General features: G+C 33.9%; 1 protein-coding gene across 3 annotated transcripts; it reads left to right on the forward strand.

The window, feature by feature from the left end:
- The first annotated feature begins 740 nt into the window (after positions 1-740).
- Positions 741-18,864, forward strand: LOC149902423 (uncharacterized). Of its 3 annotated transcripts, none has more exons than XR_016457518.1 (9): positions 741-1,041; positions 8,756-8,820; positions 10,542-10,763; positions 11,181-11,365; positions 13,174-13,308; positions 14,443-14,578; positions 15,452-15,556; positions 16,069-16,275; positions 16,491-16,581. XR_016457518.1 is itself a non-coding variant. In XM_090110018.1 (9 exons), the coding sequence occupies exons 2-9, from the start codon at positions 8,756-8,758 to the stop codon at positions 16,632-16,634; spliced, it is 1,119 nt and encodes a 372-aa protein (XP_089966144.1). In that variant the 5' UTR covers positions 743-1,041; the 3' UTR covers positions 16,635-18,864. The 3 variants fall into 3 exon arrangements, 2 of the variants coding, with proteins under 2 accessions (XP_089966144.1, XP_089966145.1); XM_090110018.1 differs by having other exon boundaries at positions 743-1,041; positions 16,069-16,195; positions 16,491-18,864; XM_090110019.1 differs by lacking the exon at positions 8,756-8,820 and having other exon boundaries at positions 744-1,041; positions 16,069-16,195; positions 16,491-18,864.
- The last annotated feature ends 546 nt before the right edge of the window (positions 18,865-19,410 follow it).

Here is a 19,410-nt window from a genome sequence, read left to right on the forward strand (position 1 = left end):
ATTTTAATTAATTGTACTACGAGTTACGACTTATTTATATAAATATTTATTACTAGCTGTGCTCCGCAGTTTTACCCACAGTGCTCCGCTCCTGTTGGTCTTAGCGCGATGATATATATAGCCTATAGCCTTCCTCGATCAATGGGCTATCTAACGCCGAAAGAATTTTTCAAATCGGACCGAGGTACGGTGTTCAAACAAACAAACTCTTCAGCTTTATAATATTATTAGCTGCGCTCCGCGGTTTCACCCACGTGGCTCCGCCCCTGTTGGTCTTAGCGTGATGATAATATATAGCCTTCCTCGATGAATGAGCTATCTAATACCGAAAGAACTTTCAAATCGGACCAGTAGTTCCGAACAAACTCTTCAAAAAATGCTTTAAAATATTAACTATAGATTAGTTTAAGTATTAGTATTGGTATAGACTATAGTCACAGGTATAGTATATTATTAGTGTAGATTGAGGTCATAAAAAGCATCTTAATATAGATACGTATAGATTTTAATCGGGTGTAGTGATAAAACGCATTTTAATTTCTTTTGAAAAATAATGCATAAAAAAGAAAGCTTTGGGACCATTGGTCTTTAGCATAAAAGTATAATATTTTTCTATAATAAATATGAAATCTACTAATTTGGTAGGTCTCCTTGCTAATGATCACCCTACTCATATTATAATATTATTATTCTATCTCTTTTGTATGCATTGGAATGACAAGGGATAGAGAATATTTTGAGCAAGTTGTGACTTGTCCGCACAAACAAGTTGTTTTTTTTTATTATCATCCCGACTCCGAGATCCAAAGTTTTCGTTTCTGTATTTGCGCATCCTCCGTCGTGAATTATTGTGTTGCACAGAGCAAGTAATATAGTATCACAGATATAGTATGTGTTGTGTTTTCATTTATAGTGATAGTTGAGTGTTCAGTGTTGGGTTTAGTGTTTTGAAATATTGACCTGATGTATTATTTCAACTCTAGAACTAGCTGTGAAAATAAAATATTATTGTGAATAGGAATTGGAAGACTAAACAATGCGGTAAGTATATGTTTATTAAATAAATAAAATTAAACACAATTGTAATTATTGGTATATACAATACTTCTTTCTGCATGTAGGTACTGGTAGGTACTTACCTAATTTGAATCGATACAAGCTGTCTTAGTGTAGGCCTGCAGTTCATATTATTTTTAATCATCAGGTTCTATTAAAATATCCTTGTATTTTTTTATGTTTAATTAATTAAGATAATGATTCTATGTATGTATTTAATTTTGTATTTATGGTGAACTAGCTCTCCAACCGCGGCTTCGCCCGCGCAGTCAAAGAAAAACCCGCAGTTCCTGTTCCCATGGGATTTCCGGGATAAAACCTATCCTATGTCCCGGGGTAAAAAGTAGCCTATGTCCTTTCTCGGGTATCAAAATATCTCTATACCAAATTTCATGCAAATTGTTTCAGTAGTTAAGGTGTGATTGAGTAACAGACAGACAGACAGAGTTACTTTCGCATTTATAATTTTAAGTATGGATAAATGCATTGTAAAATATTATCGCATGTCAATCACATGCAAATATGTAATTAACAATAATAATATGATACATACAATAAATTGAATCATCCTATAATTCATATTTTAGTGCTTATAGTACTAAACCAAAGTTGTAAATAAATGGAAAAGGTTGCTAGTACAAGTTTTTCTAATTTCTCAAGAGGAAACACTTCTTTTATTTTCTACTTTTATCAGGGGGGAGCATCAACAGTAGACCATTTTCTGTTCACTCCCTTTCATGTATAAGTGGCTGTTTACAGTTTGCATGTTTTTACCAGATTTTCAAACGCAGTCTCACTTCCCGTCAAGACTGCGTACATCAAAACTTACAGGGAAGTACCCTGTAAGTTTTGATTCCCTTGCAAATGTCGATATAAGCAAAAATTTGCAGCCTAAATAGCTGCATCTTTTGTTGTGTTGGCTGATTGATGGCTGATGAATTTTGATTTTTTACAGCTTTATGGGACCATAGACTTGAGTATACAATACCTATAAATTTCAGCTTGATACCTCCATGCGTTCCTGAGAAAATGGGTCTTGACAGACAGACAACGGACCACAAAGTGATTGAATTTTTAATCCTTTTAAGGTCAGAACCCAAAAAAAACACTACATTTGAATTTTTTTTGTCTTTTAACCCATTGACCACCGAGCGGCCCGAACGGGCCGCGACACAAAAGATTTTGTATTGTGTCTGTGATCCGGGGACTGAGGGATTAATTGTTGTGACTGCTTTGTTGGTACTTCTGCCATGTGCACTTTTCAAACTTGTACTCAAACAAACTCAAACATTTTTTTCATTCAATAAGACGTCATTCAGAAGCGCTTTTGAATCATTTTCCAATTACCAACGATTCGGAAAGCCGTTTCTACAGAGAAGAAACAGCAAGAAACTACATACAACCGTAGTTGCTCTTTTAAAATCATATCAATTTTACAAAATACTAGCAATGCCCTGCGGTTTCACCCGCATAGATAGCGATATCTTTACAGTGAAAAGTCTACTATAGGTCGGACTATAGGTTTAATTTTTAATCACATGAAAATCACCTTTACCCCGTTCCGCACTACGGCCTTTTTTTTTGTTTTAGTGGGGAAATCTTTCATAGATACCCACGGCCCCTCCCCGGGAGGCCGGATGTCGGATTCCTACCGACCAAAACCCCACTGTGTTCCGTCAAGACGCATATTGGTAGAATTCCTCCGTGACCCCCGCACTACGGCCTTTTTTTTTTTTTTTTTATAGTGGGGAAATCTTCCAAAGATACCCACGGCCCCCGGGGAAGGAGCCGTGGGTTATGTCGGATTCTTACCGACTAAAACCCCACTGTGTTCCGTTGAGCCGCTTTAATGATGGGGCCGCGGGTATTTGTTGGAATTCTTCCGCGACCCCCCGCACTACGGCCTGCTCGAACAGTATACCTACTATTTTCTGTAGATTGACACTTTTAAATTCGTTATATCTTTTGAATGGAATATCCAATTCTTTTCATTTAAAAAGTATTTTGCTGGTATTGAAACAGTCTATAATAAAACATCATTTAACCCTAGAACCGTACCCTGGGGTACAAATGAAAAAAAATTCAGAAAATCTTCTATATCTTTTTTTCTAAACAACGGTTTCTTTTGCGCGTTCGTGTATTTGTCGGGGATGAGGAGACACGTAGATACCGTATTCGATCAGTGGTCAATCTATTGAGAACACGTCGTACGAACCTGTCGGGGTACTCCAGTACCCCTGGGTACTACGAACGTAAGTATTTTAAGGTTCATTTATTTTATTTTTTCGCCTTTTGGTCGTTTTATTTTATATTTTTTATTGATAAATTTAATGTACAATTATAAGTTTACTTTACATTCATGTTATATACATACTGTTATTGTTAAATAGTGTAGGAATTTGTATTTTCAACAAATTTATGATTTGCTGCATGATTTGAATACCTGAGTTATTCATTTTCTTTTTTTGATGGCAATTGGATGGATGAATTTTGATTTTTTGTGGGAGGTGGAATAACAAGAAGAGCTGGTACTTGGTGAGGAATCAAAATATGAACCTGACGAAAAAATTTTAATTTTTTATTATAAAAAACTTCACCTAGAAGAACGATTTCAGTACATAACTTTGCCAATGTCTCTACAAATAAGTAATGGAGATATTTTAGGACAACAATTACCAATAACTGCAGGGACCACTGCTGTTTCAAAATCTGAGATGTAACTGTGAATTATCCACGTTAAAATTCCGTCAGTCCCGCACACAGTGCAGGAAGTGAAAACTTTTATTACATTTTGATCACCAACGTAAAGTGTGTGTAAATTGTAGAAAAAATATAAAAATGCCATGATAAATTAAATTATTAGGACCTAAATGAATGTTAAGATGACCTTAATAAGTCAACATTTTATAAAAGTTAATAATCTTTTTGTAATCTTGTTTTTTTCATTGGGGTACACTTGTACCCCTGGGTACCGTTAATGAAATTTTAATATGGGTACGGTTCTAGGGTTAATGGGATAAGGATTAATATATGTGTATGGATAACATGGTTTGATTACTGTCGGCACTTCTATTTACTTTGAAAACGTAAAAAAGTTGTTGTAGTAACATAACTACTGAAGATGGACATATGGTATCGCGGACTTTCTTGTAGATATTGATCCATTCTATAATACCGTAGAACATTTTTTTGTTCTATCTTCAATAGATTCCGCAGCGCACGCGATGACAGAAGTTTTATTGAGGATTTTTTTACACCTTGGGTTACATTATTGCATTTTTGGTAAGGATCTCTAATTTTTTTGAAAATGCAATATAGCCTATGTTGCTCAGTAAAGATGCAGCTTTCTAATGGTGAAAGAATTTTTGAAATCGGTGCAGTAGTTTTTGCGTGAAAACCATACATACATACATACTTACATACATACTTACAAACTTTTCCTCTTTATAATATTAGTATAGATGTAACTAGGTCTATCATAATAATGATACCAAAGAACTGTCCTGTGGATTTCACAAGGATGTAATTCCGTTGCCGCTATAACAACAAATACTAAAAATTAAATATTTAGGGGGGTCCCTATACAATAAACGTGTTTTTTTTTTGTATTTTGCTCAACATTCGGTCTACAACAAACGTGTTTTCTAGATTATAGATGATAATACGGAACCCATCGTGCGCGAGTCCGACTCGCACTTGACCAGTTTTTTTATTTTGTTCAATATAAGAACCAAAAATTGCCAAAATCATCACTATCTTTTCGCTCGCGGTTTTGCATTATTTACTCAGAACTCACAGATGAGAACAGAATACCGTCTAGATTCTGCGAAAATCTTTGAGTTTGCGAACATCAATATGTATAACGTTTTGTTTAAAAGTATATTTAATCATTTCCCACACAAAAAGTAGGTATAAGTATTGCAATACTGAACAAGATTGCGTCACACTCACACTTAATCGCGCCCGTTCTTGTTCCCTTCAACCTGCACACGCGGCTAACGACATTTTAACTTTTTTATTTTGCTCCCATTCGCATTCGTGAGATCCCGTGCTAGGTACGCGCAGGATGACTCATTCTAAATGTTTACCGGCCACCGCAGGCTAGCGGCTAGCCGATAAATAATGGTATCCAAACCGGACTCTGTACCTTTCTTTGCTTACAAGTTAGGTATATTATGTTATGTGTATGTGTGTAATAGATATTTATTAAGAAAACCACTTTACCACCCTAGTGAATTTCATTAATAGATAATATGTTTTGTGACGGACTAGAAATCCGCCCGCGTTTCTAATGAAAGACCCCTATTAATTCCCGTTCCTGTCGGATTTCCGGGATTAAAAGTAACCTGTATGTCTAATTCTGCGTTTTCAGCTACCTACATACCTACTAAATTTCATTATAATCAGTTCAGTAGTTTTTACGTGAAAGATTAAAAAACATTCATCCTCATAAACTTTCGCGTTTACATAATAATAATAGGTCAAATATCAATTCTTATCTTAGTTTCAGTCCAAGTTTATATGTACTTATTACTTACATAATTCTGGCATTACGTATTCGTATTTACTTAATTATTATTTGAATAATAACATTTTTCTTGAATAATAAAAATATTTAGGTACCTATCTATTCGAAGACGGGCGCGGGCGGTGAACCAGTTGCGATTAGGGGCGGTACCTATACTATTTTCATGGCCTTTTATCAAGCTATCATCTGCCAATATAGGTAAAGATCTTGGTATAGATTATAGAACTATAGAGAATTAAATAATATAGTTGTTAGGTACCTAGTTATATTTATTTTGTATGATATACTAAAACAGTAACTTATCTCGGGATAATATTATGCATACGTACCTACCAAGATTTGTGTAATCTACAGCCAAGTTACGAACCTACATAGGAAGCTGCCTCCCACAATGTTGACGATTCCAATAATAATATACCTACTACTAACGTCAAGGTTATTCACTACGCGAGATTTTATGAGTGTACATTTTCATTATAACGTCGGTGTAGTAGGTATATAGCTCTATAAATAGCTCTCAATTCTCGAACAATACCTACTCGTAAGGTATATTTTTCAAGCTTACCTTCTGACTTCTCCAAATCTTTTTATATCTTGAGTCAATTTTTAATTATGTGAAGTGAGATTTCTATGATTTGTTTTGAATATTTTGAGTTACTTATCTAATTATAAATATGTTAATTATAAGATAATACAGAGGTATTAATTATTACTTATACTTCACATAGCGTATAGGTACCTATAACTAAATATTAATTATTATCTTAAATAATTACCTAATTGTATACCTACAGCATCTAAGTTTTATATATACATATATTTACGACCTATACACTTGAACCAGTAATGTTTTATTGTTTAACTAGCTTTTCGCCCGCGGCTTCGCCCGCTTTGTCTAAAACCTAATAAACTATATACTAAAACCTTCCTCTTGAATCACTCTATCTATTAAAAAAGACCGCGTCAAAATCCGTTGCGTAGTTTTAAAGATTTAAGCATGCAAAGGGGACATAGGGACAGAGAAAGCGACTTTGTTTTATACTATGTAGTGATGATAATGATATACAGATGCAAGATATACCTTATATATTTGGATAAATTTAAAAAAAAAATATTGATTCTTCTTCACAAAAAACAGTCAAAACTGTACCATATTGTACCTACTGACTATAAGGCCGTGTCCGCACTGCGGGTATTTTCCGCGCGTATTTTTATCCGCAATTCTGAAACACGTTGAATACAATGAGAGTCAGCATTGGCGGAATAAAATCCGCGCGGAAAAAAAAACGCTAATTAGTCACAAATCTGTGATTTGGTGCAGATTTTTTCCGCGCGGATATTTTGTGCAGTATGGCAGTATGACTATGTTCGCACTGCGGAATTAAAATCCGCGGGTTTTGCTTGTCAGTCGTGCACTGACAACGCAAAAAAACAAAGCTCAAATCTGTAAACGGGTGAATCCAGTGATCACGGCTTCTTTTGATACGTCTGTTACGTGGCCGCCGTAGTAGCAAGTAGGTAAATCAAAATTGATCGGTTAACCATTTAAGTTGTTCGTTTTGTACGGCGAACTGCATCGAACTGACAAATTCCGCGCGGAATTTTATCCGCAGTGCGTATAGGTGTAATTTTGATCGCGGAATAATAACGCGCGGAAAATATCCGCAGTGCGGACACGGCCTAAATCTTGTCAATTTAACCTTAGGTACAGATACCTTCCTTGATCCACTATTCAGGGTGTCCCAACTCCCAAGAAGTAGTGATATACAGAAACTGGGAGGTAGAGGACCTACAGCTGTGCTAGAGGGCTGTACAAATCGTAGAGGCTATACATGTATAAGGCAGGCGTCACCGCCCGCCCTGCATGCGCAGGCCGCAACCACCTATCCATCTTTCAGGGTATCTTTGCTCTATAGCATTAGCATGGCCTCCACGGTCCCCCGACCTAAACCCCATTGATTTTGGAGATACTACAAAGACCTCGCCTACTCGAGAGAATGCCACAATTTGGACAAATTAACCCTTTTACTTGAATTGAGCAACAGGGGGGCTAATTTGGATATTTCTTGTAATTAAAACCCTTTTAATTGGTTTTACTTTGCATTAATCATCATGTAAATTAAAATTTTGCACTTACCACATTTAGATTTCAATTTTTCGATTGATGCTTTATGAATAATAAAATTAAATATTCAGGGTACCTAACTGATAGATAGAGCAAGTTTTTAAAAGCCAAACGGTAATTTTTTTATTTGATTTTATTTTTTTAAGGTCCCTTCACCCTTGAAGTTGTGAACGTCCTGGGTAATTTTATCTATCTTGGCATTTACATAATTGATAATTGCTTTTTTTTATTTCATTCAAAGATCTAACGATAGTACTTAAATGTTACCATACTGAATTGGCCTTAGCTTAGCACATAAAAAAAGGGGAATAATAAAACCAAGCATCTACAGCAAAAATTTTCGTCACCATAAGTATTAATCTCATCGTACTCGTAACTCGGCGATAGGTGAAAATTTGAAAAAAAAACGTCATAAGTCATAACTCTGAAAATACGAAAAATCGCATAACATACATATGGGAGTGATTCGGATAGCCAGCTCTGGGTCCTCTACCTCCAAGCTTCAGTATATCACTACTTCTTGGGACAACCTGTATATAATATTTTTTTTTACTAGGTACATAAGTACAACTTAAATACTTATAATTTATATGATATTGTACTTACATCGTCACTATTTATATAAATTATTATACCTACCTAAGTTGTTACTGTTATAACATAATTAAATATATATTTATGTTTATCATTCATGTGTAAGTAACGAGAAGTAACGTCATAACTCATAGCAGTCATAGTAAGTAGTAACAGTGGTAACATAGTAATTTAAAGTCCATAAATACGCCTAGCTCTACTGCCTAGCCTAGATGTTTATTATATGGAAAATATTTTTTTTTTCTAAAACAAAAAAGAAAGTGTAGTAAGTTAATATTATAAAAATTAAAATTAAAATCAATCCAGGTGATTAGTATCTTGGTCGAAGAATGCCGCGGCCGGGTAAACACAAGTTACCGATTGATTAGGACAAGTTTTAACTTGCCCTAAATGTGAAGCCTGCAGGTTATTATTCCAGGGATTAGTATTGAAATGTCTTTTGTTTTGATTAGATGGTGTCACAAAAAACACAGAAGATTCAGAAACGAAATCATTTAGCGGCAATAATGGACTTGGGGTATGTATTTTGATAACCTTTTAATAAAGTGTTAATACCTATAATTTACAATAAATGATTGAAAAATATTACCGATATGAAATTGTGCGGCTAAACTTAGAGTATGGAAATTGAAAGTACCAGTAGCTTTTATCTGAACCGATTGCATCACCGACGGTTTTAGTAGATCTCGCATAAAGGACACGTGTGGATTTAGTATAAATTAAAATAGTGCAGTGAATAAGCAGATCGTCGACTTGTCGTGAGGCCTACTCTGACGCATGACCGCTGCATATGCCTCTCTCTCCTGTTTCAATAATCGTTGTTTTGCACACCTCCTTTTAGTTACAAGTCCTGTTTTCTTTGTAGCAAATCGTTCAACCATCCTCGTTTATCGTAATAATGCAAATGGCCTAATGCAATCACTGTCAATTAAAATGTGTACTTATCGTAAATAGAAATGTTAAAATAATCTTTACATTCTATTAAGTATTAATTATACGGTTTATACCTATTGTTTGTGTCCGCCTCGTTATAAACGAGTAGAATATTCTAATTATTAGTTTTATTATGGAAACAAACAAAGGCATTAAAATATTACGTCGGGTGTTACAAAGCTAAAGCTGCGTATGCACATTTTTAAGATGAGAATAGATAACTTAAATATTAATAGCATTGTTATAATTAATTGTAAAATCCTACTTTGCCCGTTGATAGGTATATAATAATCGACAGATAAGGAGAATGGTATTACAGATCATGCCACTTTATCAATATCGTCCTGCGATGCGTCAGCGCCACGACCGGTGCGCAAACACCGAGAACCGAGATCTATATCATGTGCACATAAAGGATATTATGTATATATTTTTCATATTATGTTTCGTTTAACAACGACGCACAATACTTATTTCAATGACGACGTGGCAGAAGGTTATTATGCTGACGCTGAATATTTTATGATAAAACAATCGACATAATAAAAATATTATTTTTATTACAATAGTAATAAACTTGTTATAATTTGTAACAGGTGTTGATTTTTTATTCATTTTAATATTTTGAGATAAACTATTTATTTATAATTTATATACTTAATTGAATTTAAAAACAAAACATAATTCTAAAAGTAGGTGATGTTTATTTTATTTTTCAGTATTATATGCAACCAAATGGTTGATAAAACAACTTAAAATATACTTTGAAATACGAAATGATAATAATTTTGCACATAATGTAGGTAAGACTGACTCAAGAGCTTTGTTGTTTTTTGTGATCGCACGAAGTTTTATTTTTTGATAAATGAAGTACCTACTTGCCTATGGAGTTTGTCGCCGAAGACTTTTATCTCTATCTTTACGTTAAATTTATAAAATAAAATCATTCATGCTTTCCTAGTGTGACAGTGTGCAAGCTGACTACCTACATATTTTTTTTTAATTTTATAATCTTATATTATAAAACTGAAGAGTTTGTTTGTTTGTTTGAAAGCACTAATCTCAGGAACTACTGGTCCGATTTGAAAAATTCTTTCGGTGTTAGATAGCCCGTTTATCGAGAAAGGTTAATAGGCTATATTATTAGATACCTATATCATCAGTCATCTAGTAGTCATCACCCTAAGACCATCTGCAGGAGCGGAGCAATGCGGGTAAAACCGCGGGGCACAGCTAGTATTTACTATTTACCATAGACATTAGATATGGAGATATAATCTTAACTAATGAAAAAAATTCTTTCAGGGCCTTGGTAGCCTGTTTGGTAACGTCGTCCTTGTGCAGGACGGCGCTTGCCCAGTCGAGCGTGTGCGATAGCGACGATCAATGTGAAAAAGGTTTCTACTGCGAAACCGAGGCCTTCGCTTGCAGGAAATGTCTCAGCTGTGATCAACTGAAACGGGATCCGCCGCTCGGCTCACCGCCTTGCATCAAGTCTGTAGCACAGTGTGGATCTTGCTTTAAAGGGTAATTTACATTTTTTAATACATCTTTCTATATTACATCTTTCAACATTTTATTAGCCATGTATGGATTATGCACCTGCTTGCCAATCTCGTGCTGATTTTACTGCGTTTGTTATGCTATCAATAATCAATATGTTTTTTATTATACTATAAACGTCAATTAGGCTTGTAGATAATTATTAAATTATAATTATTAATTATTATAATTAGAATGTAAAGTATGCATTATATTGATAACATTTAAATACAAATATAAACTACGGATAAGCTACAACACATATTCCCTATCCTCATTATCAACTCGTAAAATAATCAGTGCAACAATGCATGCATTCTCATTTTAATTACAGCGTAAACAAACGATGAGTCAATGCATTATCTCTGTATCGCAAATGAGCACAATATTGTATGTTTGCAGGTTGGTAGCGGATTTGCGGGGGGATGTGAACTCGGCCTGCGTGTTGCCGGACTCCCGTGGGCACGATGCGTTGCCGGCCTATGTGTGGGTGGCGGTCAGCTTCGGCTTACTTGTCTTTGTCGTCCTTGCTGTACTCCTCGTGGTCTACGTCTTCCGGAATATGTACACCTTCAGAATATTGGCCTGTAAGTACGCACTTACGCTCAATTGGCAATGACCCTTTTGTGAAAACCAGTGACCTACTTAGTTGCGGTTAAAGTCTAAAAAAGATGTTTTATTGTTAATGATGAGCAATGTGATGGTATGTGGTTAAATGTGTATAAGTAAAAATGTGGTTAATTAATTAAATACGAAGGTACCTACCTATGTTTTTAATTAATTGGTAATTATATATAATGTTAAACGGGTACAAAATGTAGCAGTTATCTCATTTAAATATTATTTTCCCGTAAAAAAAAAGAGTTTTGCTAGCTGCATTTTCAGGCATTTTTATTTATTATACCCGACTATGTAATGCTAAAAGAAGACGGGTATCTCGTAATAGTGTATGCTCATAGCATAACATATAAACTACAACCCTATCATAAAACGGGTTTGACGCACTTGGTGCACTTCTCAACTTGTACACCATGCTCAAATGGTGAACTTAGCAACTTGTACACTTCTCAAATGGTACACTTCGCGACTGGTACACGTCTCAAATGGTGCACTTCGCAAATGGTGCACTTTTTAAGATTAGTTGAGATTTGGAAAAATTGTGTAAAAATGAAAGAATTTTTAGTTTTGGATGTTTAATTTTTATAATTATGTCAACACAATAATAATAATTAAACTATACAGAATCACCTTAAACACTATAACATTTTGGGTCATTTTTATTTTTTCAAAAATAAAAATGTGACTCGGATATAATAAAAATAATATAATTATGTCAAAAAAAAGTAGATTTACAGTAAAAGAATATCATAATAAAGATATGATATAATATCATATTATATCAATAACCTTTGTAATATTATTATTTAACTTTTAACTATTACTAATTAAATAAAAGCTTTAAATTAAATCATAACCTGTTTCTTAAAAACAAATTAGTAAAAGTAATAATAAGTAAAACTTTGTAATTGTTACTATTTAATAATTAAGTAAATAGCTATTAATTAAATTACTTGAATAATTGGAGAAACGTGATCTTCTTCATGAAATGTTCCACCGCAATACTTCTGTCTTCTAATTTACGTAATAGTTTTTTATATTTTCGATCAAACATCACATCCTGCTGTTTACTAAATTAAAATAATATAAATACTAAACGGGTAGTAACGTTTAACTAAATTTCTAAGAACCGTAGTCTTGACAGTTTTGTTTTTTATTCTATAATTATTATTTATGATGAATTACTAAGTTTTACTTATTATTACTTTTACTAATTTGTTTTTAAGAAACAGGTTATGATTTAATTTAAAGCTTTTATTTAATTAGTAATAGTTAAAAGTTAAATAATAATATTACAAAGGTTATTGATGTAATATGATATTATATCATATCTTTATTATGATATTTTTTTACTGTAAATCTACTTTTTTTTTGACATAATTATATTATTTTTATTATATCCGAGTCACATTTTTATTTTTGAAAAAATAAAAATGACCCAAAATGTTATAGTGAAGGTGATTCTGTATAGTTTAATTATTATTATTGTGTTGACATAATTATAAAAATTAAACATCCAAAACTAAAAATTCTTTCATTTTTACACAATTTTTCCAAATCTCAACTAATCTTAAAAAGTGCACCATTTGCGAAGTGCACCATTTGAGACGTGTACCAGTCGCGAAGTGTACCATTTGAGAAGTGTACAAGTTGAGAAGTGCACCAAGTGCGTCAAACCCAATTTAACCAATGCAGAACACAATTGTTTCTCATACGGGGTTATTGTATTTTTTTACATTATATTACTTTATTATTTGTAAACATTCCATTCCCTCAGCGACCCGCACGTCCGTGCAGTCCCCGTACAACGGGAGCGGCCCGCCCGCGAGCGCGCCGGAGCCGCCGCCGCCGTACAACGCGCAGTACACGCCCGTGCGACCGTCTTCACCGCCCGCTGATGCCGCTAACGATGGTATCATCACTTTAACCTAGTATTGTGACGTGACAACGATTAGTTTATAATAAAGTTTGGTATGACAAACGGTTCTTAGAATTTTCTTTGCCGTAGCGCCGTTCAAAATTATTGTGAAATTAGTTTGAACATTGAACATAGTATTGTTACTCCTAACTCTTATTATTATTATTGTAGCGTTAAAAATTAAAATAAATTTCCATATTACTAAACAATATTATTTTCAAACAAAGAACTTTTTATTTTTTAACAATATCTAATGTGTTAGTAGGAAGTAAGGATCATTGATTGACTGAATCTTATCTCAAAATGAACGACCTTGCGGTTTTCCTCGACGCATAGCCTTTACAGGATAATAAACTGATTATTGTTGTTGGAATGAAAGTGAATCATGTCGCCTCTGACGCAGTTTGGAGCTGCATAATTTACATTTTAATGCACCCAAACAAGTTTTGAGGATCGGATGTTGGGTTATAAAAGTAGATATTTTCTCGGAATACATGTTTGCAATTATTTAATCTATAAATGTTAAACGGGATGATAAATTAAAGGGGGAAATACAAATAGTTATTCAGTATGATATTTTTTTTAAATATATGTACAATCACACATGTTATTTGATTCCTATTCGAATACCTAGGTAATCTAGGATAGATTAATGACTAGCTAACGCTCGCCACATTATCCATGTTATATGAGCTATTGGATGCTCTATACAAATTATCCAGAGATTTCTAATTAAGATCCCCAGGTAAAAGATTATCTCTGTAAAACAGATGGACAAAAATATTCTTTAACAAACACAGAAAACATACTTATTAAGACCAGGCACTCTTAAATAATTTCTGGCACTGAGAGACCGGTTACAGGTGCTAGACGCTAACACAGCCCGCAGCCGTAATAAAGTTGAATATCGCGTGCGCTCTTTGATCGCGTTCGAACTCGAAACTAATTCTCGGAATAAATGCAAATTCACATAAAATTTAGGGAGCCTCCTCTTAAGTGTATCTACATGCTCAGAGCCGTGGGGTTCAGAAGCGGGCATTAACCTAGAACGATAGATATATAAACAGAAGAAAATATTGAAGGTTGTTACTCAGATAGAAAATACTTATTTATTATGTTGTTATTTAGAGTCGTGGAGCTTCGTGAAGCGGGCGCCAGCGAACGGTCGTCGCGGGGAACGCGAGTCGGCGGGCTCTCAGGCGGCGCGTGTGTTCAACAATCCGAGCTATGTGCGAGGGCCACATCTCGCTAACTTGCCGCCTAGGTATGTTTGTTTCATTTATTGACGTGACAACGTCTTATAATTCGATAAAGCCGGCTGCACGCACGAAAAAACATGACTCATGCGGCGTTACGTCGCTCTGACTCATCTGAGGCGTTCCATGTAAGGCTTGAAGTGCAAGCGAGAGCGCGGAACGAGCGACAAAGAAGCACAATCGGACGTTGTCACGTTCAATGTTTTCTTGCAAATTTTTGATAGGTAAAATGTATGCTCTTGGTACTTGAAAATTGTTTTTAAGACTTCAATAAAGTTAGAGGAATTGAAAATTTTGGTTATTTTCAATTACTCCTCTCGTTAATTGAGTAGTGTATGTGGATAGTTGTATACAGATTTATTCAGATCGATATTGTTCTTGCGATATTTAAGATGTGGAGATGATAAAATCATAAAAATGTACTCATTTGATACGATTAAAATAAACATTTCTAATCTTACAAAATGTTGCAATACAATTATCTATACTTACTAATAATATAAAGCTGAAAAGTTTGTTTATTTGAACGCGCTTATCTCGGCAACTATTGGTCCGATTTGAAAAATTCTTTTGGTGTTAGATATCGAGGAAGGCTATACCTGATATATCATCTCGCTGAGAGCAACAGAAGCGAAGCACTGCGGGTAAAACCTCGGAGCGCAGCTAGTTATTAATAAGCTATTGCATAGCTTCTATCGCGGGCCTTGAGTGCGGGGACCGAATCGAGAAATTCCGTAACGAAAAAAACTTCACGCTCGTGGGGAGCGGGCACGGAGGTGTGGCTTGAAGGCATAGCATGCAATAGCTTTACCGTGGCAGTCCCCGAGTGCCACACGTCTTATTTTAATAGTATGAATAAAATGAATATTAAATTCCATCAGCTACGACACCGGTGCGGGTGAGAGTGAGGAAGAGCGAGGGGGTGTACACGATGAAGACACTATGGAGAGCACGTGGACGCCCCAACCGGACACGCATGCGCACACGTGAGTTACGTTCGATATAAATAATGTATTGATAATGGAGATAAATGAGGTTCCAAAAATATTAAACAGCTGTTTTTTTATTATGGTACATTATTTGGTGTGTAAGCTTTTAGAATCATTTTATTAATTTTGTCATAACAATTTATAAGCGTTGTTTTTAAATTGTGCGATACAAACATAACTGTGCAGTTCTTCGTCCATAATGAAATATTATTTTTTTGGATTCTTACTAGCGAATATAGTGATAATAGTCAACATACTCTAAAGAAAGTCTATAAGTCCATACTAATTTTTTGTTTACTAGTTTTTTGTTTGCTTGAACGCGCTAATCTCCCGATCCGATTAAAAAATATTTAAGTGTTAGATAGCCCATTTATTGAGGAAGGCATATATATCATCATTCTAACTATAAAAGGAGAGGAGCAATGCGGGTAAAACCTCGGGGAACGGCTAGTAATAAGTAAATATGAAGTAAAATAGATGAATTGTAAGACTTTTATTTGACATTGCAGGCCAGTATCAGGCGCAGAAACAGGCAACACAGGTGTGAGCAACACAAGCGCAGAACTCTCAAGTCTCCTCGCCGCGGCACGGTCAACCGCGCTGCTGCGCACGCCGCACTGCGCGCCCGCGTCACAGGTCTTCGCCTAGCCGTTTCATTAAATGCCTGGTGTCAGTCAGGCGGTTAATTGAATGATGCTGTTTTGTAACGGGTGATGGTTGTAAATGACGTTGATTTAACTAAAAGGCTGCGATATGTTGTAATACACAGATCACATACACTTATGCACTTTTGATACAATTTTTCTTTCATCAAATCAAACAGTACACTCGCACATTTCTACTCGATCGATATTAATTATAAACTAGCTTTCTTTAAATGTAAAAAATTCTAATACAGTACTTTAAATTAACCTCTTTTTTCCATAAACAGGATTCAAACAACAACAGAAGTTCCGGCGAGACGACAATGGGCAACGGAGAAATGGGCGGCCCTTCGAACACCGGCCCTTCTTTCATCATCAATGTAGTACAAAACATCAACACAGTTCAACAACAGAATGACGTCACACTTTAACACCTGTGACGTCACGACCTAGTACTGTTGCCTTTAGTATACGATAATCGATTTGCTCAACGCAACTTTGAGATTATAAGCATTTATATGATGATTGAGGATCTTCCCGCATTTTAGTGCGTTTTTAATAGTAATATTTGGTGCCTTAGCCCTAGGTTATGAGATTCCGCCGAATTATAACATACTACGTAATGTTTTACGTACTCTGTTATACCTGTGATTTAGTTCGTTATATTTATTTTTGTTTTCAATTCAGTTTCTAATTCGTTACTTACATAGCGGTAGATATTACTATTAGATATATTTTTATGTGCTATTGAAATGAAATAAATATAGTTTTAGGTAGAAAACAATTTATGTACTGCCATTTTTGCATGTATTTTACTTGTATGTGTAAGTATCTATTGTCTTACATATAAGTTAACGGAAACTGTATAAGAATAATATAAGATCTTAAAACGGATAAATATTTTGTTTCATAAAGTAGATGTTTGCTTAAGAAATATCACGTTTTTTTCTATTCAATATTAAGTTTGTAAATAAGATACCTTCTCATTAGCAAGTTGGAAATTATAAGACGGTTATACATAATATTATCCAAAGTTAACAGTTTACCAGTTTGACATATTAAAGTAATACATTTGAATCGAGTTTTTTTAAATGTAAAGAAAAGAAACAAAAAAAGTAGTAAATATATCAAAAAATAAAAGATGACTGATAATAGTAAAAAATACTTTCTAAAATATAAGTATTTAAAAAAATGAATTAGTCTCAATATCATATTGATATTTTTAATTTAAAAAGACTAAAACAAGGCTGGACCCTGAAATAGTTTTTCATCCCCCAATTAACTACTCTTGAGGATTTTGATTAAATATTATCTTTACGTAATTGGTATTATACTAGCGATCTGATTGAAAATTTTTAATACTGTTGGAAATTTGCATATGTACCCGCTTATTGCAAACATATTTACATCATTCAACACAATAAAAATACTTTTTATGACTTCGTCCCTTTGGTTATTTTAATGCTAGAAGCTTAATTTTTATCCGATTTATACTTACCCATAAGGTGTTTATGTTTAGAATTGAAGAATGTAAGCGGTTTATCTCAGTAAAATAAATATTTTAAAATAAGTATAATATGATTTTGAAATTATAATTGTTTTTTAGCATAATATGGTGCTCATTAAAGTATATTTTTATACATATTTTATGGTATTGTGTACTTCATTATTGGTAATGTATGGTTTGATTATTAATATTGCTCATGTATATTTTACGATAGGCTTTCATACTAAATCTTTTATTAATTACGCAATAAAAAATAATTAACCTTTTTAAACAAAACGATAAATATATTTATGTATTGTATTAGAAATTTTTGCTCACATTATATTACTGTAGCTCATAAGTAGCAAAACTGATGGTTATGTTAATTGGTAAAAGTATAATATTTAAGCAGCTTGACCAGTTTAATGATTTTCAATATTATCAAATCAAATTTAATTTTATGTAGGTATTTCAATTGAAATTTGGATCTGTGATTGATCTCGTTTTTCTTAGTTTCCAGATTATAACACACGTCGTGGTATAAGTTATTATAGATATATGTATTATAAAAACAATAAATTGTCTTCCAAAAAAAATTATAAAATATTTATTTTGAAACATAAATTACGGAAAAAATTACGATACCATCCTTGAATATTATAAGATTATAATGTAATTAATGTGAAACAAATAAGTATATTTTGGTTATAGCAGCTAATTGATCTACTGTTCCATTGTAAATAGTTGTGCCATTGATTTAAAATAGTTTTTAATATAAGTTTAGTTGAAAATTTGTGTATAAGGCACGAACATGTCAACAAACACATGTAAAAAACGATCGATACGAAACGATATTATTTATGTATAAGTTGTAAATTCTATATATTATTTCAATTTCAATGGTAAGATTTCTTCGGTAAATATTAATGAACAAACTAATTGGGAACAAAATGAAGTGCCTTATCGCGATGAACTGGCTGTGAAGCACTTTTTATAAAGCAATTTTATTGTTATATACTGTTTTAATAATGTCAATTAATGTAAAAATCTTCCTTACCAGAAAATTGTTATTAAGGTATGAACATGACCAATGCAACTAGTCAGGTCAGAAAAGTTTTTATAAGTGAATACCTGTAGAAAGGAATGTTTTTACAAATAAAACGATTTAATTTACACTTTATTTTTTATTTCTGCAACCCTTCTTAGTTATAAACATGAAATATAAGTGTCCCTTCGTCCAGCATACTCACATGGAATCCTGATATTTCATGAATGTCAAAAAACTGTTCTGAAATAGTGCTAAATAGTGCCCAAAGGAAAAAAATAGTGCTCTTGTACTTGCGAAGTTATAGCCATAGTTCGATGAGTATGCTGGACGAAGGTTTCGCCCAGCATACTCACCTCCGTCCGGAGAATCTGTATACGCTTCAAACATAATTCATACTTCAAAAAATAGTTCCCAAATAGTGCCAAACGGTGCCCAAAAAGAAAAAACAGTGCTCGAATAACTTCGGAGTTATAGGCTTCGTTCAGTGAGTATGCTGGGCGTAGAACCTACGCCCAGCATACTCACCTCAGTGCGCGAATATCGAACGAGCTATAGGTATAATTTACGTCTCAAAAAATTGTGCTTGAAATAGTGCCCAATATCAGTCCAATTTTTGCTTGACTTTTGACTTAGAAAACCATTAAATTTTAATGTAAACTTCTACATACTAACG

Source organism: Colias eurytheme, chromosome 15, assembly GCF_061535395.1.
Source record: "Colias eurytheme isolate Ceu_HAF_F1 chromosome 15, ilColEury1 Martin Lab GWU primary, whole genome shotgun sequence".
Classification (NCBI taxonomy): Eukaryota; Metazoa; Arthropoda; class Insecta; order Lepidoptera; family Pieridae; genus Colias; species Colias eurytheme.